General features: G+C 34.7%; 1 protein-coding gene across 2 annotated transcripts in view; it reads left to right on the plus strand.

Moving 5' to 3' along the window:
- Positions 1–26,770, plus strand: part of LOC138701230 (rabankyrin-5) — a 256,644-nt gene extending 229,874 nt beyond the window's left edge. Inside the window, exons 15-23 of one of the 2 annotated variants that reach the window (XM_069827915.1) lie at positions 2,165–2,278; positions 4,676–4,832; positions 6,883–7,083; positions 8,700–8,894; positions 11,430–11,775; positions 12,252–12,390; positions 14,295–14,393; positions 15,011–15,161; positions 23,478–26,770. In XM_069827915.1, coding sequence (XP_069684016.1) covers positions 2,165–2,278; positions 4,676–4,832; positions 6,883–7,083; positions 8,700–8,894; positions 11,430–11,775; positions 12,252–12,390; positions 14,295–14,393; positions 15,011–15,140 — 1,381 coding nt within the window. In that variant the 3' untranslated portion in view covers positions 15,141–15,161; positions 23,478–26,770. Of the gene's footprint in view, positions 1–2,164; positions 2,279–4,675; positions 4,833–6,882; positions 7,084–8,699; positions 8,895–11,429; positions 11,776–12,251; positions 12,391–14,294; positions 14,394–15,010 lie in introns of both variants that reach the window. The other variant, XM_069827914.1, reaches the window with a different exon arrangement.
- Positions 26,771–27,161: the final 391 nt, after the last annotated feature.

Here is a 27,161-nt window from a genome sequence, read left to right on the forward strand (position 1 = left end):
ATACCTGAGTTTTAGTTCCACTGTGGTTAAGTATAGTTTATTTCTCTCATACATACCTGAGTTTTAGTTCGACTGTGGTTAAGTATAGTTTATTTCTCTCATACATACCTGAGTTTTAGTTCCACTGTGGTTAAGTATAGTTTATTTCTCTCATACATACCTGAGTTTTAGTTCGACTGTGGTTAAGTATAGTTTATTTCTCTCGTACATACATGAGTTTTAGTCCCACTGTGGTTAAGTATAGTTTATTTCTCTCGTACATACCTGAGTTTTAGTTCCACTGTGGTTAAGTATAGTTTATTTCTCTCATACATACCTGAGTTTTAGTTCGACTGTGGTTAAGTATAGTTTATTTCTCTCGTACATACCTGAGTTTTAGTTCGACTGTGGTTAAGTATAGTTTATTTCTCTCGTACATACCTGAGTTTTAGTTCGACTGTGGTTAAGTATAGTTTATTTCTCTCGTACATACCTGAGTTTTAGTTCGACTGTGGTTAAGTATAGTTTATTTCTCTCGTACATACATGAGTTTTAGTCCCACTGTGGTTAAGTATAGTTTATTTCTCTCGTACATACCTGAGTTTTAGTTCCACTGTGGTTAAGTATAGTTTATTTCTCTCATACATACCTGAGTTTTAGTTCGACTGTGGTTAAGTATAGTTTATTTCTCTCGTACATACCTGAGTTTTAGTTCGACTGTGGTTAAGTATAGTTTATTTCTCTCGTACATACCTGAGTTTTAGTTCGACTGTGGTTAAGTATAGTTTATTTCTCTCGTACATACATGAGTTTTAGTTCCACTGTGGTTAAGTATAGTTTATTTCTCTCGTACATACATGAGTTTTAGTTCGACTGTGGTTAAGTATAGTTTATTTCTCTCGTACATACCTGAGTTTTAGTTCGACTGTGGTTAAGTATAGTTTATTTCTCTCGTACATACATGAGTTTTAGTTCCACTGTGGTTAAGTATAGTTTATTTCTCTCATACATACCTGAGTTTTAGTTCGACTGTGGTTAAGTATAGTTTATTTCTCTCATACATACCTGAGTTTTAGTTCCACTGTGGTTAAGTATAGTTTATTTCTCTCATACATACCTGAGTTTTAGTTCTACTGTGGTTAAGTATAGCTTATTTCTCTCATACATACCTGAGTTTTAGTTCGACTGTGGTTAAGTATAGTTTATTTCTCTCATTTATTGTGTGGTAATGGTCAACCAAATATTCATTGAAGGAACGTATATACATAAAGAATAAGATGTTGCGTGGCAAAACAAAACTAAAATTTAGACGTGAATTTCCTAATAGGCCGAGTCCATGTAGAAATATAGATGGATGGATGGACGGACGGACGGACGGACGGACAGACGGACAGACAGACATTTTATTAACCGTTGGAATACAATTATTCATGGCATCGTCAGTGTACATTAATCTAACAATGATACAATAATTTTACAGTCATCTTAATCTATGGTAGCATGTCACATGCTTATTTAATAGAATACTAGTTACTTAGAATATAATGTATTTAATCACTAAGCAAATAACGTACTACTAATACTATTAATTCAGTCAATAATGCATAACACACTAGAATAGTTACTTGTAAATAAGATGCTGAGTTTATTTTAAGAGATACACAATTAATTATTTTGTAATCTCACACACTAGCAGGCAATTGATTTTCTTTCGTCTGAGTCTTGATGCTGCCCCTCTTCCAGTAGGATCTCCAGGTACACGAAACAAGAGAGAACAGAATTTCAAATTTAGTTGATATAAGAGAACAAGGTTATTTTATTTTTATCTGATATAATTTCTTTAAAAATTCACGGCATAGAATCGGCTAATCTTTTTATTACCAAACATGGAGTAACTGTTTATCAGATAACATACTCTTTTTCATGGTAATCACTTTCATTTTTATTTATAATGAAAGTCCAAAATAACTACATATCAGTAGGCCTATCCCTTGGTATACCAAACATTTACTGAAACTACATATTTTTCAAAAATACTATATTTTCAATAGGAAACAGAAGGTGCTGTAATGTTAAAAAGTGCCCAATGGAAAGAGAAGTTCTTATGATTAAATAAAGTATAAAATATTTTTTCGTGTCTCCCTAAATACTCAGTTTCTCACTGTAATGTTGTGATTTTTGACAGGAATGGTGTTGACACCGACTGCTGGGGAGAAGGTCCTGAGGGATGTTACCAGACATTACTCCATAAGGCAATAGATGAAAACAATGAACCAATTGCTCGATTTCTAATTCAAAGGTATGATTTTATATTTATGTAGTCACAAACAATAACGAAAACACTGTTGATGTTAGGAGTTTTTTTGTCATTAAACTGAAGTATTTGCATTTACTAAGTCCACTAACTCTGACACATTGAATGTGTGTTCATGGTATTGGGTTCTTTATCTCTAGTAGGGCATATTTCGTATGTCTTTGTAAAAAAATATGGAATGAGAACATCATTTTAATTTATACCAGATGATTCAAAAGTTCGTGCCAAATTTTGAGGCGTGGTAGAGATGAGCACAATGAATATTCTTTTATCAGACTACATAGGGATAGGGTCAGCATCGTGTTGTTGCTGTGCCTACACAGAGAGGCAGCACATGTGATTTCAACAGATGGTCTCACAACACATTTCACGTGCCACTAATCAATCTACCAATGGAAAGCAAATTATATTGTGTATTGTCTCAGCAACGTAATGGAGGGCATATGCTAGGCATATTATAAGAATCAGATTAGGAAAAATACTTTTTAATGTTTCTTCTGATTTGACCATATAACAAATAAAAGTACCTCATCATATTATTTTATGCCGCCATATTAGTTTCAAAGAATTCTTTACACACTGGATTACAGTACATTGTTAGTGGATTCTAATTGACACAAATTAAGTAGGTACAATATAGTATGTTGTTCCTTACTTAAGGTACCAGTACTGACTTACGTTTGGAGTGAACTGGCTGTTGGAATTGGTTTATCTGTGGACAAACTGATCTGTTAGCTTATGTAGTATATTTGAGGTAATATTACTCTAACAACGTCCTACAATATACATCCTAGCATGGGAATTCACATTTTCTATTATACATCTTCCTGCTTGTTTTCGTTCATGTGATCAGCTGATGAGATGTTCGTAAAATGGATTTAAGATCGAAACAAAACTCGTAAATCTTATAAATATGCCATATAGGCATTAAAGTATAGAAAATATTATGAATTTATAAAAATATTTAAAATATGTACAGTAAAACCCCATTTTAACATTTCTGTTTTTAAGGAATTCCCGTTTTTAAAGAATAATCTGTTAAGTCCCAGATCGATCAATCAATCTTCTTATACATCTTGATTACACAACTTTTAACACTGTATCACTTCGGAATATGTATGATAAGAACTTTCTTTTAACGTACCTTGTTAACATGTTTCGACCTATTTTCGGTCATCTTCAGAACTGGTCGTTGTTGGTCTTGGCGCCACACAACTCAATTTCAAAACACTTACACTCTTTGACTCTGCACTACGAACGCACCCACACAAGAAACAAGAGGCACCAAGACCAACAACGACCAGTTCCGGAGATGACTGAAAATAGGTCGAAACAGGTTAACAAGGTACGTTAAAATTTAACACAAGAAAGTTCTTATCATACAATCTTCTTAATGTATCCAGCTGTTTGCTGACAACATAAAGTCCACTATAGTCCACTGTAGTCTATTCAGTTGTTGTTTTTCACGAGAAATGAGGGATATTTTGATCACTGTTCATTTTAAGTCCCAAATAAATTACCGGTACCATAATAATAATGTAACTAATTCCCATTTTTAAAGAAACCAGATTTAAGGAAAATCCTGCTTTTAAGGAATACCATACGTGAATACTCCACTCATATTTTTTCTGGAATTTAGCAAAGAAAAACAGGTGCACGCATTATTTGAAATAAGGTTGGTATCACTTCACCTCAAACATTTTTTAATTTTCTGTCCTAAATTTAGGGTGCGCTGAGTATTCCCATATATATATATGATACTTTTCAAATGGGGGCGGCCGGGTAGCTCAGTTGGTAGAGCAGCTGGCTACGGACTGGAAGGTCTGGGGTTCGATCCCAGGTGGTGGCAGGATTTTTTCTCGTTGCCAAACTTTCAGAACGGCCCCGAGGTTCACTTAGCCTCCTATAAAATTGAGTACCGGGTCTTTCCCGGGGGTAAAAGGCGGTCAGAGCGTGGTGCCGACCACACCACCTCATTCTAGTGCCGAGGTCATGGAAAGCATGGGGCTCTACCTCCATGCCCCCCAAGTGCCTTCATGGCATGTTACGGGGATACCTTTACCTTTACCTTTTACTTTTCAAATGGATTTTGTTATTAATGAAGCCCGAAATATCGACTTGACTTTCAATAATCAATAGAAGTAGTATATTCGATAGCACATCTCAATTCTATAGTAATGCAGCACCAATTTACTGACAAAGTCATTTTTAAGGATTCTTGTAAAAGTTAAACTAATCCAATAGGTAAGCATAAAGTTAAATTCTTCCAAGACTCACATTTGGAAACATTCAACACAATCTGTTTAATCCCGGGTTATTCTAATACATTCCAGCAGATTTTCTTGATACTGTAGTTACTGTAAGCTTTCTTGTATATTTCAGTGGCTGTGACTTGAATTCAGCAAGGAAGCCAGGCCCAGGGGGTCGAGGGGGTGATGAAGCCCGTGACCAGGCGAGTCCTCTGCATCACTGTTGTCAGTGGGGCCTGGAGACGGTAGTGCAGACACTTGTGGAGCATGGTGCTGCTATTAACAGCAGGGTATGGAGAATATCAAATACGAGAGTTTAGTGTTAACATGTGAGGTAGGATCACTTGAGCGCAAGTTAGCTGGTAGCTTCTATCCAAGTGAATTGAAATTTGATACCGAGTAAATTCTGCATATTCGTGGTGGATAGAATGACTGAGATTGGTTCTCTCGAAATAATTCTGTTTCCCAGATAGTCTTACTCCAATATTGCTTTATTATTGCCATCTCACAGTTTTTAGTAACTACTTAAATAAAGAACTACTTATCCTTAATAATCAGCATTATATCAACAACGATTCTGGAAACAATTTGATGTGTGTTGATGGCATATGAATCATATTACAGGTTACTTCTTTTCGGAAATGTCATAAAAATAACTCCTTTAACAAAAATGCTTATCGATATTCATTGTATTAACTGAATTGTACAATTAAGTAGGTAGTTGTGACCCAGTTGTAAGTTTACTATAGTCCCGTTGCTATTATTTCCGGCAACCAATCACATTGCAGGTCGGCTACATTTAAACGTGAGCGTTTTGTCATTTGCTGCTGATGATGTTATGCACTTCCAAAGGCTCGATAAATATTTAGTACAATAGCCCGCCATTTTGGCTCTTTCGTTGGCATTTGCAGAAAGCACACGAGGACGTTATTTATCATTCAATTATTTCCTCAATTACAGTGCGTTTGATTTATTATCATAGGAGCTACGACATGATAATGTTCAACGTTGCGGCAAATAGATTCCTCGTCTGGTAGCTTGGCAACGAAAGAATAAAAATGGCGAACGATACTACCTACCTAGACTTGATAGAGTTTTCACTTCCTAAGGTATAAGCAAAGAGGAAGAGTCACGCCAGAAATAACAGCGACATGACTATAAATGTAAACAGCATGGCTAGAGACTGAGTTTAAAAGCCCTTGGATTGAGAGGATATTGTAAATATTTTATTGCTTCTCTGAAATTCTTCTTTGAATTCACATATTGTCATTGCTATTAACAGTCTTGAATATGTATCATGCCTCTAAAACCAGTACTGTATATCATGAACCTGTAATTAATTGTTACACAACGCAGAGCTGCACGCATTGTATTCTTCACCTCACATAATTAGGAACATTAAATCCAGACGTTTGAGATGGGCAGGGCATGTAGCACGTATGGGCGAATACAGAAATGCATATAGAGTGTTAGTTGGGAGGCCAGAGGGGTAAAGACCTTTGGGGAGGCCGAGACGTAGATGGGAAGATAATATTAAAATGGATTTGAGGGAGGTGGGATATGTTGATAGAGACTGGATTAATCTTGCTCAGGATAGGGACCAATGGCGGGCTTATGTGAGGGCGGCAATGAACCTCCGGGTTCCTTAAAAGCCAGTAAGTAAGTGAGTAAGTAATTAATTGTTACGGGTATTTTGCTGTCACTTTTAAAAATCCACTGTACATAATTTTCAATTTAAAATGTGGAGGAGGGACAGAAAGAAAGAGACGAACAGATGAACAGTTCTTTTGACTGCTTGCATAAAGAAAATGCCAGGAATAGCGCATTAAGTTAAGCTAGTAACTTTCTCATTGTTAATAGTAGAAGTTCATCTACCATGTAAGAACGAGAAAGTAAAAATACTGTTGTGTGTTTATGAGATAATGCTATATGGAATTAATTAAATTCGAAGATTTTACAGTCAGCAGTACTATGGCCAACACCTTTATTGTCTGTTGAGGAATAGGATGTTGACATAAAGATTTATATTGTAACCATACTTTTTTTTTCTGAATAGTTTTATTCGGTATAATTTTGATTTATATAATGTTGGCTGGAATCTGTAATTTATTATATGCTGTAGAAAGCAGCGATTATTAATAGACAATATATTGCAAATGAAAATAAGCCTGTACTGGGAAGCAAGAAGGAAAATGAAGTTAAGTCAAGATCCAGCTATTGGAATCTAACTATAATGCAAATGATAAAAAAACTATGATGATACCATTTCGTTACATTTCATATATAGGTATACAAGATGCTATTACACTGTATATCATATGTGTCCGTTTGATATTACAGGATGCAGAAGGAAAAACTCCTCTTCATGTTGCTATTCAAAACCAGCATTCAGCCATCATTACATTGTTGTTATGCCATCCAGGTATTGATCTTTCTATCAGGGACAAGAGCGGTCTAACACCATTTGCCACAGCACTGACTTACAGGAACAACAAGGCAGCGCAAGCCATTCTTGACAAACTGCCCACAGCTGCAGAACAGGTATGGAACAATAAAACACAAGATCTGTTTATAATAAACAAAATATGTACAATTTGAATTACAACCAGAGCATAAGTAATGTTAGAGGTGCAAGGATTTCGAATCTGATCCTTCTAAATGTCTTTCAGACTGTTAGCATATTAAACTAGTAAATTTATAGTAATTTGTATTTAATTTTGCGACATGCACAAAAAAAAAAAATTAAAAATATGTATAAGATCGCTGGATTAATCTCCTTCGAATCTGGAGTCAAAAAACATTTCCCACTATATATATATATATATATATATATATATATATATATATATATATACTGGGTGTTCAATTCAAAGTGTGTCATGGCTCACTGCATGCCATCACGTGGCTAGTCGATGAGCCTAGAGAATTCAATTTTCCTACACTTCCACAGAGGTGTATTACTTATCTGCCACAGAAGTTGCCTAGCAAGTACGGCATTCATTCTGAAGAGTACTTACCAATACGTACAGTAACGCCGGTAGTGGCAGGAATGTGAACTGTTTGGAAACATGTACTGAGGTGAGTTTTTTCTTACTGTCGGGATATGGGGAGAGGATTAAGACGATTACTTACGTATTTGTTGACATTAACTTCGACGGTCAACATGGACACGGAGCATTTGATTTGTATTGTGGAATGTTGACGTACGCAACTGATGATAACAAATGCCCTGCGTACGACTTGGCCACACAAAACACAGTTCGAAAGAGGTTATGGTAGCACACAGACTGTACAGACCGCCATCTGTTGCTATGACGTTAAAGTTATACCATACACGTTCTCAAGTTCAGATTGAACGCCTTGATTAATAGGCAACTTCTCTGACACAAAAGCTGAAACTCGCTTCAAATCGCTGACTCATCAACAGTGACGTCATGACACACTTTGAAATGAGCACCCAGTATATATATCTGATTGCTTCAAAGACAGGACATGAGAAAAAAATATGTGAAGAAGTTCAGTTTAGTAATAGTAGATATTTACTGAAATCAGATCAGGCAGAGGCTGTCAATTAATAATTTAATCTATCTCGTAGCTGGGCTTCACTTCAAGGCATTGTGAATTTCGTAAGCAGATCTTTCATTGCCTTGAACACAGCAGTTGTAAGGAGTTTTATAAGGGTTCTGGTACAAAAGAATGTGAAATTTCAATTTTGGCCAAAGTATATCTCTTCATTATCTGATACAATATGTTAGAAAACTCACACAAGTCGAGATTTATTATTTCTTTCCAATTAACCTGCACATTTACTTATTAATTACATTTTTTATAAAATTAAAATAAAAAAAGTGATAGATATTCGTATACTTTTTTCAATGTTCTGCTTTAATTATCCACAAAATTTGGCCCATAATAAGTTCAAAGAGATGGAAAAGAAGATGATTATGATGATGATGACTACGACTATTATGATTGTGACAGTGACAACGATCTGCAATAAATATTAGTTTCATTGTTTTCAGGAATCTTTAATTAACCTGAAAAATTTGATTTGACATGAAGCTTTGATTGCTTATGATATGATTATACTTTTTGAATAACATAATGAATTCTTATAATCACGTTTATTTATATTCGATTATATTTTGTTACCACAGTATGACAACAAAGGTCGCAACTTCTTGCACATGGCTATTCAGAAAAACGACATGGAAAGTGTGCTATTTCTGTTGTCAATTCACGTTGATGTGAACTCGAGAGTTCAGGATGCTACACAGACTCCACCACTTCATCTAGCTGCAGCTTCAGGTTCAGAAATGCTTGTCCGGAGCCTTCTTCTGGCAGGAGCAAGGGTAAGTGAAACAAGATTATATTCACTAGTCGGAAAACTTACTTTAAAGTTATAAATAATTTATTATAATCATTCGCTTTGTTTGTATTGAATATATTAGCAGAAGCTTTTGTGAATAAATGTGGATGCTTAGTAGGTGGTGGAGATGTGATGTAGGAGAGTTCAATTACCCTTAAATCTATTGCTGTTTGCCACATTTAAATCTGTGATGAGCATGATCAGCATGGTGTGATCAATCAACCACTACGGAATACTTCGTCAGTACATGTAGATGCGAAAAAAATTCCATGTCTTATTAACATTACTAGAACTTGCAGAACTTAAAACAGGTCTTGGTGAATTGATTGTAGGTAAATAATTGATTAAATGGCGATCTTAATTATGTTAATTATGTAAGCATGTGTGGCTTACAGCTGTTTCGGTGTTGCTTGATACCATCCTCAGAGCCTATTTAATCAATTATTTATATTCAAGTGTTAAAAGTAGTGTACGAAAGATTCAACATGGATGATTGTAGATATTTACGAATTAACTTGTATAAATTTTTTGTAATTACAAGAAAACTTCGATTATGCAATATTTCAGAATTGTGGGCAAAATGAATATTGTGTGTGCGTGCGTGTCCCCCCCCCCCGTATTTAGAAGCCTAAAAGAATGTTGTGTTCCACCATCAACTAACTTATCTCCCCCCCCCCCACCAAATTTTTCTCCCCCTAAAAATTTATCACTCTGGGCCCTGTCCCTTGAGTAAATTCGTGCATGTATGGCTGGGTTTTTATATAACTGATATCTTCCTCAGCATTTATCATAGATCGAACAATCTCATGTTGTATTCTGTCCATCCTGTAGATTCTTACCCTTCTTCGTAAGAAATCCATTTCTACTGCTCTTATCTTTTGTGTAATTCCCTCCCTAAAAACTTACATTTTGCTTCACAGGACTCAATATTTTCCACCACTTTAAAAACTATAGATGTTGATCCCACCAAATAAAATTCAAATATCCAATCATCCTCCTAGACTCTCATATGCTCTCTTAACAACATCACCAGCCCATGCCTAATTATTGTGACTCTCAGATATTTGGAATGTTCAACATTTCTAAGTTGTGTATCGTTGGTGATAATTCTTGGCTCTGCTGAGTTCATATTGCTGTGTATTTAGTTTTATTAAGAATAATTAGTAGACTCACTTGTAAATAGGCGTCATGGAGTTTTTGTGGCATAAATTCTAGGTCAAATATTTTTTGTGCAATAATCTGGTCGTCCACAAAATATTGTACATTATATTTATTGTCCTAAGAAAAAGACTAGTGAATTGCTTTGTGTGGAGTATAGCATTGTATGGGGACAGAAACATGGACATTACGACGAGGTGAAGAGAAGCGAATAGAAGTATTTGAAATGTGGATATGGAGAAGAATGGAGTGTGTGAAATGGACAAACAGAATAAGAAACGAAGCTGTGTTGGTATGAGTGGGTGAAGAAAGAATGATGCTGAAACTGATCAGAAAGAGAAAAAGGAATTGGTTGGGTCACTGGTTGAGATGAAACTGCCTTCTGAAGGAATGGTGAACGGGAGAAGAGTTCGGGGCAGAAGAATATATCAGATCATAGACGACATTAAGATATATGGAGCATATGCTGAGACTATGAGGAAGGCAGAAAATAGGAAAGATTGGAGAATGCTGGGTTTGCAGTGAAAGACCCGCCCTTGGGCAGAACACTATGAATGGATGAATATTTATCGTCGAATTGTATTAGTGCCATAGTGAAACGGAGTTTCATGAATTTAAACATAGGAAATAAAACTAAAGGAATATATTTATTTCAAACTCAACTGTTCACTTAGTGGTCTCAGATATATTTTTTTCATCCTATCACTCTGTCTCATACATCTGTACACACTCCATCACATCACTTTTTGTCATTTCTGAAATTATATATATATATATACACACACACACACCAAATTTAAATTGTTAACTGCCTCCCATTGGAGGTAACCCAGAAAGACTCAGTATACTCTCCTACATGAATTTCACAATATTAAATGTTTACATAAATTTTGTTGACAGAAAATTAAAATAAACTGTAATTATACTTTCTAAAAAGTGCGAGTTTATTTACGTAAGAAGTAAAAAATGTTTATAGTGATGATAAGACAACCTTACAAGAAAGAGAGTTAAAAAATGCCATTTCTCAGAGGGGAGAAATATATAATCACAAGACTACTCTTCCATTTATATGTTCCTCATCCACCATGCACTCACCAATTCTAATGCAATTTACACATCTATCTGCCTACTCATTTGAATGTCTTAAATATTAGAACAAAAGAAATACAAATTAGAATAGTCAAAGATTTTGTATTGAGTGTGATTAATGAACAAAGCGAAACAATTACGCATCTCAAATAATAGGAGAAGAACAGAATAGTGAACTGGAAAAATCATATGTGAAGTTTTGCCAACTGCTGTGATGATAGTTCAGATGATAAAATCTTTATGGTTAATAATAAAATCATTGTGGTTTCAGGCTGATGATCGTGATGCACACCGTCGCACAGCTCTGCATGTGGCAGCCGCTGCAGGCCATGCCAGCGTAGTGTCTGCACTTCTTCAGAATGGTGCTAATTTCGATGCTACAGACTCAGAAGGCGATAATGCCCTTCACATTGCCACGTGTGAGGGACATCTACCTGTAGCACGTGCCTTGCTCACTGAATCTCGTCTCGATGCAGAAGCCATTAATATCAAGGGTCGCAATCCTTTACATGTCCTAGCTCGGTACTCACGTGACAATGCTGCTGCCATCTGTGAACTCTTCATTGAATGTATGCCTGAGTACCCTCTAGACAAACCTGATTTGGAAGGCAATACAGGTGCTGCATTACGATTCATATCTATATACTGAAAGATTTTTTAAAAATTTCTTTACAGTATTAACAAATGTAAATTTATTTTGAAATTAGTTTAGTATATCACTTTGTTTGATTTATTAAAACTTCCTCATTTGAATTGCTTTTGTAATATGAAATTAACTTCTAAGAAGTATGTAGAGTATAACCTGAAATTTTCCTCATTGATGGTTTTAATGGTACTTACAATGGAGGGAATATTTGAATTCATGTAGTTCTCAAATACATAACCAAAATAATAAAACAGCAGACTGTGAATTTACCATATATTTGTAGTGAGATATTTTAAAATAATATTTATAATTTGCTTAAGAATGTTTGTATCTGCAGATTAATATTGTGATGAATATAAATTGTTCATTTTTTAACTCTGTTTTTAACCTCTTTAGCAATACTATAAACTATTCTTATTTGTTTCACTAAAATTTATTTGCTTGCAGCTCTCCTTCTGGCATATATGAAAGGAAATGGTAATTTGTGTCGCACTTTGGTGAAAGCAGGAGCATGTCTTGGAGCAATGAACAAAGATGGAGTGACAATCTTTAACTATCAAGTGGCAACAAAACAGCTTCTTTATAGGTACAAGAATGCATCTTGCACAGATATAGATTTATATCGTACTGTTTACTCTGTTTCTTGTTTACTTAATAAATGTTTGTGATGTGGTATGATACATGATATGAATATATAGATGGCTAAGAAGTGATGCCTTGTATCTATAAAAATAGTAATTTAGTTTAACTACATTATTATTTAAATTAACTATGTTATTATTATTTTTACAGAATTGGACAGTTAACTACATTTTTTTCTCTTGTAGAAGATCTTGCAAAACAGAAACATATATAAAGAGTTTTTTCTATTCTGAAAAAAATTAATTTTTACAACATTTTTATGACTCACCTGCAAATTCACAGATACGAGGCATCACTTCTTAGCCATAGATATGATATAGCATTTAATCTGCTCATAATCATTTCTTTCGTCTTTAAATTCTCAAACTTAACTAGTATTGGACGCATGTTTTCCTTGCCTAATCTTCTTATATGTGGCATGTGGCCTACTATGTCTACTTTGAATATTTCCTAAGACACTCTCCAGACTGTATTATACGTTTCTTCTTTATATTCTCTCTCGTCTTCATTTAGTCCGAAAATTATCAGATTTTTCTTCCTCTGACTATCTTCCAAATATCTTATTTTCTTTTTCAACTTATTTAACTGCTGTAGCTGCTCAATTCTTTTCTTGTCCTCTTTGTTTGCCTTCAGATTTTTTATTGTCTGTCTGAATTCGTGTAACTGCAGTTTTATTTTTTGGTTAAAAATGTTAACTTACAAAGATGTTTACTACTATTCTAGTCCTTAGTAATAGAGAATTGGCTTTGCTATGGAACTGTTAAATTCTACATTTTGCAGCTTTTATGCTTTATTCCATTGAGTGACAGTGGACACCACACATGGTTAAAAAATAAGCTGATTTTCTACGATGGGTGATTTTAAAGGACAATAAAATCCTAAGCATGGCTTCCTCCAGGAGAGAAGTAAAGCTTGTTGGCCTTAACTCTACCAGAGTAAATAAATAAATAAAGCTTGTAGGCCCACAGTGTAGATTAAGGCAACCTATTCATGATACAGCTGTCAACCCTGCGAAAAGTTCACATTAAATTTCGACACTGAATAACCTATACAATTGAAAGTGCGATTTAATAAAATACTGCTGCTACTGATATTGTCACCACCACCACTACCACCGATTTTGTAGCAGTAACATTCCAATTCTTGAACGTATGTATCTTCTGAATGAACAGATAGGAACATATTTTCTTACGCACTTAATGTTCCTGCCATGTCTAAAAATTGGCTGTACTGTCTCTTTATTTTCACAGGTACAGACTTAAGAAAAAGTGACAGAACATTCTTAACACTTACTCTTTTACAGAATATAACCATCTAGGGAAGCATACCAAATTTTTTAAACTCTGTAGACACTAGAACCTTTTTATTTCATTAAATACTTTGCATGACACAGGTTAAAGGAAAAGACCAGAGTCACAATATGTTAAGGTTATACTTTCAAATGCTATTTTAACGCATGTAATAGGAAATTCTCAGGATTTTAAATATACCAGTAATGAATGAAATTTTTGTATTAATTGGATTTGTAAAGATACGACGATATGAGGTGATATTTTAATATTTCAATTGAGCTGAAGATCAAAGGATATTTAATTAAATTTATTTCTAAGGTACTGTAGATTAAAATAATCATATGTGACCGAAAAAATATGACAGTACAGCTCAGTTAGGCTGTCATTTGTTTTAAGTCGTCTTCAGGTCAGTGTGATTTAGAGTGATAAAATGGTTTCTGCAGTTCTTAATGTATCTAATATGCTCTTGACCCATAACTAAGATCTCTTTGAACGAATTAGCCTATATTCATTTACTTTCACCACGTATAAAAATTGTTTTATTTTGTTTTATCAGGCTTCTGGATCATTTATCTCAAGAACCACCTTGGGCAGAAGGAGATATTTGTTTGGAATGTGGTGCTAAATTTGGATTAACAATGAGGAAACATCACTGGTAAGAACGATTTGTTGCTATAGGTAGTTTGAGATTAAGTATAATAGTTGTAATTATAATTCTTCATATGGGCTGTGGGAAATGGTTTAAGATATTTCAGGACAATATTCTGTCGCAGCATGGGTTATTATTACTATTATCATTATCAGTATTATTATGTTCGGAAATAGGTGTGGAATGCCTCATTACGATTTATGCATTTTATTTGACAGATATAATTTTGACTTATTGGTAATGTATAAGATGTCCGTCACTATGACTTCGTGTATAGTATATGTGATTCCCTACTATGGTTAGAATCCCGGCTGGTGCGAAGATTTATCTCCATTGCATAGGACTCTGTATTTGTCCCTTATCTTTCACTTGTCCTGTGATGTCTCTGCTGTGGTCCTGCAGTATACTGACCTCAGGGAGGTACACTATGTGAGAGAACTGTAGCACCTCCAGAAGAAAAATACTATAAAATAAGATTTCATATGTACACACATTTTCCAGTCTTGAAGAACTGAGGAATTCTTTGTGATATGTACTGTATAATCTTCCTTAAAAATACAAGTACGTATTTTAATTTTAAACGTGACTTGTTTTGCACTAACTTTTATTAATTTATGTTTCAGCCGACACTGTGGACGAATTTTATGCAGTAAATGTTCAGATCGAGATGTTCCAATACTTAAGTTTGGTTTAAATAAACCAGTAAGAGTGTGTATGGTGTGTTTCGATGTACTGCAAGTTGGAAGTGCCTAATACTCACCTTGGATTTCCAAGGTATACAAAAGCCTGGTGATATTACTTTCCATTTTAGAATACGTGTAATGTTAGCGGTACACAAGTAGAAAGTTTATAATGTATGGGTGACAGTGGGAATGAGTAGGACTACAGGGATATATATACATAAATAATTCATAGTTGAACTGTAAGAGAAGAGAGACCGGATATAATCAGTTTAAAAAACTTTTATTCTGGAAACTCTCAGAAGAAGGAATAGATAAGCAATTACCTTTTTCTATTATATATATACTCATTGCCCCAAGTAGCCATTCTATTTTTGGCATTTTCCCATATTTTTCCATGGGATATTTTCAGGTTATGATAATTTTATGAAAATATAGCGTGAATGATAGAAAATCTGTTATATTAAAAATGTAACAGTATCCATAAGATATAGATTGACTTACTATATAATTGCATATTAAAATATTGCAGAAGAATATTAGATTGTTAATATTTGTTAAAAATATTTAATTTTTTTTTTTCCTGAAATCGTTATGTATGAATAATTTAATAAAGGTTCTTAAATTAAATTGGAACTTTCGGATCTGTAAATTGTATAGAATTATAGTGACAAAGTTTTTCTTTATCTATAATTTTTAATGCATTGCCTTTATGTAAACAATTCTACAAATTCACCATATTAAATATTATTATTGCTATTAAATAAAAGTGTTGATTTCTAAGTTGACGGGCAATATTAGTATATTGTAGTGCTGGAACAAATTCGAATAATGGTGCGCCCAGATAAAGTGATAGTGATTCGAGTTACAGAGCATGACATTACGAATATTATAAAGTTCTTTATTGTTAGCTAAGTAAGTCTGTATGCATAATTTATTACATGACAGCTTCTATACTTCGGTAGAGGATGACAAATTTATTAGAGCAGTTTTTGAAAGTTGGCTCTTTAATTACATTTTAGAGTTACACAGTAAATTACAGGCTCTTAAAAATTGAATTTTGTTATTTGGAAGTTAGTAAATTATAATTTAAAATAATACAACAATATTGATCCGAAAACTTGCTGCAAATGAGACTCGTTATGCATGTGGGGAAGTGAGGAAACTAAAATATTCCAAGAATTTATATTCGTTAGCTCTTTTTGTACTAAAGTAAATTGTTAAGGCACTTAATTTCCGAGTTTTTATAGTAAACCCTAAATCCTTTCACTTGCTACAGAACATTCTAGGAGTTTTTTGAGTACATGTTAATTCTTTTTCTGTTTCTTTGTTTTTATCAAACATGGGAGTTAACTGATGCTGAACATTTAATGGTGTTGCTGTGTAATTTTTTTTTTCTAATAGCGGGTACTGACTGTTCGTCATTTATCCATGTGAAGCCATTTGTGTAGACCAATTTACCTGCAGATCGTTGTCCAGGGTGCACCATAGGATGCAGGTCTATGCTACACCAGCGTTGAAATGATGATGGTGATGAAGATTTGTTGGGGTTACAACAGAGAAACCAGAACTCCCAGAGAAAGCCCGTGTCACTTTGACCATGGGCTTTTCCAACACAAGTCATAAATTGGGGTTATGCTGGGATCGAACCCAGATCACAGGATTATGAGTCCAATGCTCTAGCCACTGGACTACGATGGCGGCTGTGTAAAATATATATATATATATATATATATATATATATATATAGGGACATCATTTTATTTTTACTAACATGTTTAATATTAACCTGGCTATACGTTTGGATTAATGATTGAGACCCGGAAACACCGTTTGCTACCTCCTTCCACGACTGGAGTTCGATGATACTGGCGTAAAATACAAACCGATCACTTTATCAGGTACAGGAGGGAAGAAAAGTAGTTCATCCATTTACGTAAAGTAGGAAATATCGCGATTTTGAGTGTGATAATTTTCATTAGGTTTTGTTTAATCAAAATACAGTACAGTATTGACAGTAAGTGTTTTTACTCATGAACTGAGTTATCCATGCGAACGTATTCATTATGCAGTGTATATTATACTGTCTACAGCACATTAGCATACAATATAGAGAATGAAGTTAAAATGAAAAATAATCATAATATGGATATTTAAACACATTTTTTAAAATGGTGGCCGTTCATTTAGATACAGGCTTCAGTTCTTTTGTGCATATTATCTGACTATAGACTATTGTACCTGATTCTAATTACCAGTTTCGTCCTTCGTACTAGTAACTCATGTTGAAATAATTCTGTACCTACTCTACAAAAGAATACCTTACATACTGTAAATTCAATCTTCACTTCTGCCCGATCCGAAGAGAGAAAATTACTCAGACATGCTATCTACTGTCCGTCCAAGTGGTTATGTCGCAGGATCGTAGAAAGGGGGGAAATCACGTGACAGTTAATTACTTTTATTTAAGTTATTTTAAACAGTTGTGGGTGAGGGAAATCGGGATGCGACGTAGGCAAACGGACGACAGTACCTGTGCGAAAATATGATTCAATATTGAAACTCTTTCGTCACTGGAAAACGCGAACATATTTCTGGAACGTACTATACTCAAACTCAATACTGTTTGTGTTTATACGACCTTAAGGCGACTTTGGCTGTATACGCTTGGTTCTGTGAGGAAAACAGTTGGAAGTTTACTAGTAGAAGGGGTGGGAGTGAAGTACATTAAAAAACTCAGGTACAATAAAAATTGAAGTAAAAATAAAATGATGTCCCTGTATATATATATATATATATATATATATATATATATATATATATATATTTATTAAATGCTATAATACAAGTTAGGAAAGAATCTGCACTTAGATCCATCTCGTTTGTGTTCAGTAGGAACATTCAATGGAACATGTTTAATATGTTTCATGCTGTACCTACCACTTATAAGAAATTGCACATGCATTGTACAGGATGTGGCATAGGAACCAAGTGTTTTTAAAATAATCATAAAACAGTTAGTTTTTGTTTTCAACACATTTTATTCGTAGAACAACGTGTGTGAGAACATACCATTTCAATTATGAGCGGCAAATTACATCTGACATGTGATGTCTGTCTGTGTTAACGCATTGTTTAAGGCGCTGACGAAAATTCACCTCTATTCTTTGCAGGGGATCTCTGTTGATTTGGGTGATGTGTTGATGTTCTGTGTCCTTTAATTCATCTAATATTCGGGGCTTATCCTCGTAAACACGTGCCTTTAGGTACTCACATAGAAAAAAATCACGTGGACAGGTCAGGGGACCGAGGGAGCCATGGAACATCACCAAATCTCGAAATGAGACGATTGGAAAACAGGGGGCGAAGAACTGCCATTGATGCTCTTGAGATATGCGCTGTGGCCCTATCTTGCTGAAACTGCCTATCTTGTATGGGTGTAAATGTAAATCGCCATGCAAAATCCGTCTTACCGTACGATTGCTGATTCCAAGAGCAGTTGAATGTCTTCGAGCAGAGCGGCCTGGGCTGCGCAGTATCGCTTATCTGACTGAAAATTTTCTGGAGTACGCACTCTGTGTTGGGGGCCGGGCGATTTATTCTTCAGTATTGGGCTTTTTTTTTTTTTTTTTTTTTTTTTTTTTTTTTTACTCAACATAAGATTGTGTCACGCACGGGAACAGAATCATTGCGATTAATATTGAATCTGTAGCAAAACTCACGCCGTATCGAGGTCACCGACTCGCCATTTCTAACAAAACAGTCATACGCAAACATGCGTCCTCTGCTCCATGATGCCGACTGCAGGTGAAATGCTATGAGCCACGGAATGGACTGTCACATGCCGCACGTCTCTCCCTTTCATAATGACCGAGTACAAGCCATTTAAAAAACACTTGGTTCCCATGACCCACCCTGTATATATAATTTATTTTGAGTCGTCATTTTTCAGAAGATAAAACGAAGTTTCTGTTCAGTCATGGATATAATATACCCTTTTCGTAGTCACATGTTGCAGTCTAAAAGAAGTTTGCGTTGTTCAGCTCAATATGAACATGTTACTCATGAACACTAGAATGCACTGTGGCATGAAAATTCATGGAATAAAGACATTATTTTAAAAGCTAAGTATCACACTATCCATTATTTTCCGTATTATAAATTTTAAGAAAGTGCCATTAATTTTATTGTGCAATGAAATGTTCTTTGTTTTTGATGGCGCTAAACTAACTCTGTGTTCAAGTTTGATAAAAATATATTGTTAAGTTTGTAATGTTCAAGTAAAAATTCTTTTATAATAAGTGTTTAAGTTAGCTAATCCTCTGTTTACTAGATTCTGTATATTTTTAGCTGCAGTTGTCCACATTTTGAGTCATTGATTCACATAGTTAACTCTCTCACAATTATTTTCAGCATAAAATTAATCAAGAAATTTAAATCTTAACATATTAATCAAACATATCACAATAATTACTCTTTTCGTCCAACTCTTGCATTTTATCTTTTTGATACTACATATAAAATAATGCAATACATAAGATTTGATGTGGATTTGACAGAGCTATTCAAACACCATTTACGAAGATATTTTAAATATCAATTACAACACTGGAAAAGTGTATACAATGTATGGAAGAACATTTTTTGTGTGTTAAATTAGATTATTTTATTTTACGATGTGCCATCAAAATATATCAAGACTGGGCCTGTATAAATGTTGACACTTGCCTAATTTAAATCTGACCACCATGATCTCCGAAGTATTCCCCTCCTGAATTGATACAGCAATCCCAACGCTTCTGCTGTGCTTCAAATCCTTTCCGGAAGTCCTGTTCTCGAACTCTGTGAAGCACCTCATGCAATTCAGCCCAAATCTCTACAGTGTCAGAATGCCGCCCCTTGAGCTTAAGTTAGGGAGGGTGCAGGATCACTGTTAAGGTACGGTCACACATCGCTACTTTTGCTGTGCAACTTTTGTACTGCAGCTGCAAAAGTTGCGTGTCGTGTTCACACGTAAGCCGAAAGTAGCGTGCTGCACGCTGCTTTTCGTGCTGCGCAACCCAAATGCTGCAAAAGTTGCAACTGGAGGTTGCGAGTCTGTTCACACACAAGGCGCTACTTTTCCAGCTGCAGTCATGCTGAGGTTTCCATCTCTGTGTTGACTTCTCAATATACATTTTGTGGTTATGTTCGCATTATTAAGAAACTCATGCGAAAGCTTCCTTATCTATTATTTGCTTTTCTGTCGTATCTAGTATTCAGAAATTGACATTTTTACTATAAAGCTTTTAAAAACGCCTATATACTTAAATTATAACCAACAGCATATTCACGTAATCAATGTTGGCAACTCTCCTGTTTGGAACTACACTACGGAAAATTTAAAAAATGAATTATATCGTCAGCAATTATGCTCAGACTGTGTTGTGTATTTAATAACTGTTACAAATAATTTATTTTCATCACATTTAACATTAAAATATATCCAAACAATAAAAGTATCATTGGCACATTTGGGTGGTAATACTGGTTGCAGCCGCAGCAAAAGTTTCAACAAAACCGATATCAAAAATGCTGCGGCTGCAACCCTGAGGTTCACACATCGCTACTTCTAAGCTGTGCGCAGCATGGAAAAGTAGTGGGCAGCAGGTTCGGCAGCCGCTACTTTTTGGGTTGCACTGTTGTTCACACGTTGCAGTATAAGAGTTGCGCAGTTTTTTGTACTGCAGCGCTGCAAAAGTAGCGACATTGACCGTACCTTTACGTCGCATGTTTTTAGACAGAGTGAGCAGGAGGCATTGTCGTGCAGAAGACAGTTTCTGTCATGCCAAAGTTGCGGTCTTCTATGATGAATGCCCTCATGCAGCCTTCTCAAAACATTGCAGTGGAAGTTGGCATTAACCATCTGGTCAGGAGGAATGAATTCCTGGTGCACAACTTCTAGCATGTCGAAAAAGACGATCAACATGTCTTTTGCTTGACTTCTGACTTGCCTCGTTTTCTTTTGGCCTCTGAGATTCTGGACTCTTCCATTGTAACGACTGCTGCTTTGTCTTCGGATCATAACTGTAAGCCCAAGTCTCATTCTCTGTGATGATCCTAAACATGAATGTAAGGGTCATCATTTGCCAGTAGGAGATCTTCGCAGATGTTGACTACAAGGCCTTTCTAATCCAGAAGCAACAGATGGGGTACGAACTTGGCAGCGATGCGTCACATCTTCAATTAGCTCGTGATGATTGTCTGAGCTGTAGCAAATGAAATTCCAGTTATGTCTGCATCTTCTTGAATCGTAATCCAACAGTCATTCCGAATCAGTGTTGCAATTTCTTGAACATTTTCAGGGGTTGTGCTTGTGCGGGTTCGTTCGGACTTCTCATCATCCACCAGCGATGTTCGGCCATTTTTAAATTGAGAATGCCACCCAAAACACTGAGTTCGGCCCAAGATGTCATTACTATAGGCCTTCCGGAGCATTTCAAGGGTCTTCACGGCAGACTTTCGAAGTTAACGCAAAACTTGATGTTCACCTTTTGTTCCAGTTTCGAATCTTCTTTGAAATCAGCACTAAGTTACAAAATTACATGCAACGAACTTTACAGCCTTCTCAGCTTAATGCAGCTTGGCAGACTGACACACAAAGAACTCTACTGCCGCGAGAAGGTACAGTCCAGATACATTTTGATGGCACTAATATACTATAAAACAGAAGTGGACAAATGCCATTGTATTCTTCAGCTTACAGTAAGTAATGGACAAACGAAGATAGAAATTCCGACAGCTTTTAACAACTGAATACATATGTCCTGCCTGTTCTGTTTGCACATCAAGTTTAAATATGTCCAAATTATAATTATCAAAGTGATAAAAGAACTCATTCTTACTGCGATATATATCGTTATTTTGTTCGTAAATCAATAATGATCTGCATTGCTCTTTGAGACATATCACTTTGTCGTGGTACAAAATAGAGTTTGTCAACCCCTAGTATTACAAATCGATAAAAAAAGTATGAAGCCCTATATAAAAATATTACGGCATATAAAGAACTCTGCTTCGAAGAGGGAAGAAAGAGAAAAGAGTGTATGCGAATTAGCTTTTCATTTCTTAATTAACACGTGCACTTAGCATATTTATTTATTACAAGGCCTAAACAGGGAATTACGATTGACCACATTTCCCAAAATGCCATGCTGATGAACAATTGCAGTGGTAATTTTAAAGATGTTCACACTTACTGTACGAAAGCATCTTATATATTATTTTAATGTACCGAAGTACATATGATATTTCCATGCAGATATTCTGCGTCATCATATGATGAAAGAGTAATGGAACGGAGAAAAATTCCCTCCGGCAGGGGGCGGCCACTAGAGGGAACCCAAGAGTTGGAGCTTAATCTGAGACGATTCTTTCCGACGCCGGGGTTGTATCCGGTGTGGCTTAGTGGATAAAGCATCAGCACGTAGAGCTGAAAACCCGGGTTCAAATCCCGGTGCCGGAGGGAATTTTTCTCCGTTCCATTACTCTTTCATCGAAAGCATCTTAGTTTAATTTATCATATGACTTTTTTATATTTAATATCCCTCGGAATGGGACTGATTCTTTGGCGCGACCACAGCAAAGGAATAATATATTCTTCACCTAACATAATTAGCAACATTAAATCCAGGCATTTGAGATGGGCAGTGCATATAGCATGTATGGGTGAATCCAGAAATGCGTATAGAGTGTTAGTTGGGAGGCCGAGACGTATATGAGAGGATAATATTAAAATGGATTTGAGGGAAGTGGGATATGATGATAGGGACTGGATTAATCTTGCTTAAAATAGGGACCGATGGTGGACTTAAGTGAGGGTGGCAATGAACCTCTGGGTTCTCTAAAAGTCATTTGTAAGTAAGTTAATATTCTCATGTAACTTTATTAACTGTGTTTGAAACTTTGTCACATAAACTCAACTTCAATTAAAATAAATCGTCAGCTTGTAAATCTGCAAACAAATTTATTTCTTTACATACATGAAATGCGGGAAATGTCTATATTAGTTCGAAAATTAAAATTAAATCTGTACTACACAATAAATATGCAATAGTGCCATAAATTAGGATGTCAGATTTAGAATAAAAAAAACTGAACATTATGAAATGATTTAAAGTAATACTAGGTGATAATTCTAGTGAAAATAGTGGATAATACTAATAAAACATATTAGTGCTGTAACATCTTATTTATTTTATAAGTATTTTCGCAACAAACAGAACAATATTCTAATTCCACAAGAAACATGTACCAGCATTTATGTAAATTCGTGTAATTTGTAACAAGAAACATCTTGAAAAGGAGATTTTAATATGACACTTGCTTTGATTGTGTCCATTTAGAACCTGTTTTTCTCATCTGTCCACAGAGAACTTAGTATCGAAAGTATCCTCTCTACTGCAGCCATTGATTCCTGAAATTGCTACCACAGATTGTACAAGAATAAAAGTAGTTTCATTACCAAGTCTTTGAAATATGTCAGACCACTTTTCCTTAAAATCAGTACAGTATCAGAATCCCATCCACTTTTCTTCTCTTCAAATACGTTTATAACATGACTGATCTCGTCAGAGTTTATCTTTTGACATAGTATCCACATACTGTTTTCATCCACACCAGACATGCACTTCAGACACTCATATATTTCCTTCCAGTTTAGAACAGTTTTTAATGGAATCCAGTTGAAACATTCCAGAGCTTTCAAAGGAGTTGACCATTTTTCTAAATATTCAATAATGATGTCAGAAAAGTTGTAAATTTCTTTCTACTGCATAATTTTCAATAACTCTTCATCTTTGAGTTCTCTCAATAGTGACTGCAGTCTCATTGTTTTAAAATGTTTTTCTTTTCTGTTTCTAATTTTACTTGATAGGCATTCCAGTAGATGGATTTTTATATCATCCAATGAATTAAAAAAAACGGAACATACGTCATTTTTATATACAGGGTGTTTCATAATTCCTATTACAAACATCTAGGGGTTGTAGAGGGGACTAAGTAGATAAAGTTTTGATTAGGAACCCATGTCCGGAAATGTATTGTTTTGATGCAAAATAAGTTTGAAGATCGAATCGATTTCACATCTCCCATTTCACTAGAGACAATGAGCTCTTGCCAGTGTGCACTACAAGAGTGGTTCCACATACCGCCTAACGGGTCTCAGGTACTTGACCTTCCTGCAAGAGGTACTGTTAGAGTTACATGAAGATTTGCCACTGGCACTACATCAGCAAATGTGGTTCCAACATGATGGTCCACCCACGCACTTTTCACTTGCCGTCCGCAAACATCTCCACCAAACATTCGAGGAAAGATGGATAGGTCGAGGTGGTCCAACTCCTTGGCCACCACGGTCGCCAGATTTAACTCCTCTCGACTTTTTCTTTTGGGGACAGATGAAGAACTTTGTTTATGAGACCCCTGTAAAGTCGAAAGAAGATCTTCATTGTCTCTAATGAAGTTGGAGATGTGAAATCGATTCGATCTTCAAACTTATTTTGCATCAAAATGATGAATTTCCGGACATGGGTTCCTAATCAAAACTTTATCTTCTTAGTCCTCTCTACAACCCCTAGAAGTTTGTAATAAGAATTATGAAACACCCTGTACATATATTTTTCTTTTTGTTAGGACAACAGGACACACAGTTAAAAAAAAAAAAGAGAGACAATCCCGTTAAAAACGTGACATCTGGTCACCCTACCATAAAAAGCTGTGCATTTCTATTCAGTTCTATTGTGTAAAACAAAGAAAATGGCGATTATTTTGAACTTAACGGTACACTGAAAGGAATAAATAAAATATATCCATATTGTTTTATGACGTGTATTTTGTGCTGCTATTTATCGTCTCCATCATCCAAAAGAATTGCATTTTAAAACTATAAGTTACATTGAACACTGAGATTGTTTTCTTTTGTACGAAAGAAATTTGTACTAGTCTTTGTAGAAGGAATTAAGGTTAACAATTATGTTGTATTCGATTTGAAGAAATTTCTAATAGTAGCAATTGAAATGTCAGTAAACTTATTTACACTTATTAAACATAATTTAATTCTATATTAGGTCAAAATCTCATTCTTTAAACTTAAATGGAGACAGAAGAACAATATTGATGAGTCTACATTGATTTTGATTGCTAGGGACAGTGTTCTTAAAGTATACCCACTTCCCCTGCCATTATTTTACTGTTATTCTATTAATTATCTTCTGTGATATGAAATAAATGCATAAAGTTGTATTGACGCTGTGATGTGCTCACGAATCAAAAAATTAAAGGCAGACATAATAGTTACCTACAGGTTGCTTATATTTGTGGCCCAGTAGGATATGGATGTCACAACAGCTTCTTGTACTCATAGAAAGTCTTTCATTAGATGATCAAAGATAATCTTGTAGGTATACCACAATTTTCATTGCAACTTCCCGATGTATATGTGTATACGTAAATTAATTTTGTTTACTTATTTTTTTAAATGAGAGATTTTACCTAAGTTGGGCAAATTTCAATTAAGTGTAAATTTTACTTACATAGTGAATGCAATAACTTTTATTTTTCATTACTTATACCTTAAAGCATTATAGAATGTCATACAATCTGCAATACAATTGAAGTTCAAATCATTCAAAGCACCATTATGTCACTGTTCCAATTTATCATATCAATTTTATTAACTTCAGGAGTTTGTTATAATTAAATTAAAATATACAAAGCATAGTATGCCATTTTATTCACTGTTATCATTTGGAAGACGTTTTTGGGTTCATGTTTAAGATATGGAAAACTTAATTACATGCAAACTGTAAATTAAGTTCTCCATGATCATACAATAAAAATAATGAGCAATAGAGCAACACTGGTGTTCCTTAATATTGTCGTATGATTCTCATCATACTACTTTTAGTGATGTCCGACATCAATACATTTTAACATTCTGATTTTAAAATCAAAATATGTAAATAAAGTTCTATTATTATTATTAGCAGCAATGTATGATTTAAAAATAAACAGAATAGTCTATTCAAAACTAGGAGCGAAAAAAGATTGTGACATAATTATTTGTGTTAAAAAAAACGTATTAAAATCAAATACTATATATGAAAAACGAAGTGGCATTTTGTAATTTTTTTAACATGTATACTTAGAATAAATCTGGATTCTGAGTTAATTACTAATATGCTTGAAAAGTTTTATCCATTTTTTTTTAATGTTTTACTACATTTTGTGGCTCACAGATGAAAATAGCCTTCAGTAAAATATTTTATTTGTTGCAATAAAACTATTAAATGACCAAATAAGTTCATATGAACTGCTGATATGATGAATTCTTGAAAATGTATTTTCTAAGACTGTACGAAATTGCAGTCATAGAAATAGCATTTTACATTTTTATTTATTATTCTCGCATATTTCAGATGTAGATGGAAAAAATATAACATTGCACAGTTTTAATATGAAGTACAAGAATTATAGCCTCTCCCCTCATGATATAAAAATTGTATTACTAGTTTATATCCACATACCTTTTTCTAGGGACCAAATCAACATCTGAATATTGGATCTGAGAGTTATTCCATAAATATGTCTTTATAGCAAGCTATATTCCAGACATTTTTGTGTACTGTCAACCTTTTGTAATGCAAATAAAGTCTTTTCTAAATACTTCTCCACTCTCTTGTTTATACCCTTGTTGAAGTATTTTTAGTTCTTTATTTCTTAACTCGAGTTTCCAGCTTCATATGTTGTTGATTGCTCGACGATTGTATAGCTGCTGAAATTAGTTTGAATCATCTCTAGTACTGTTTGCTGTATTAAGGGGTGTAGTTGTGCCAGGGCGCTACCCTATTACTTTTTTTCTGCAACCTGGAAGTGCTCTGCTTCTTTATTTTTACTTTTTAAAATAATAATCATCTTATGTTCTTCTTACTCAACTTTATATTTTATAAATATGGATTAATAGTACTATGTATAATAGCAGCAGCATTACTAATAAGTAATAATAATACTTTTCGCAATGCTCCCTGGTACAATTTTGTTTATGACTACACCCCTG

Source organism: Periplaneta americana, chromosome 6 (assembly GCF_040183065.1).
Source record: "Periplaneta americana isolate PAMFEO1 chromosome 6, P.americana_PAMFEO1_priV1, whole genome shotgun sequence".
In the NCBI taxonomy this organism is placed as follows: Eukaryota; Metazoa; Arthropoda; class Insecta; order Blattodea; family Blattidae; genus Periplaneta; species Periplaneta americana.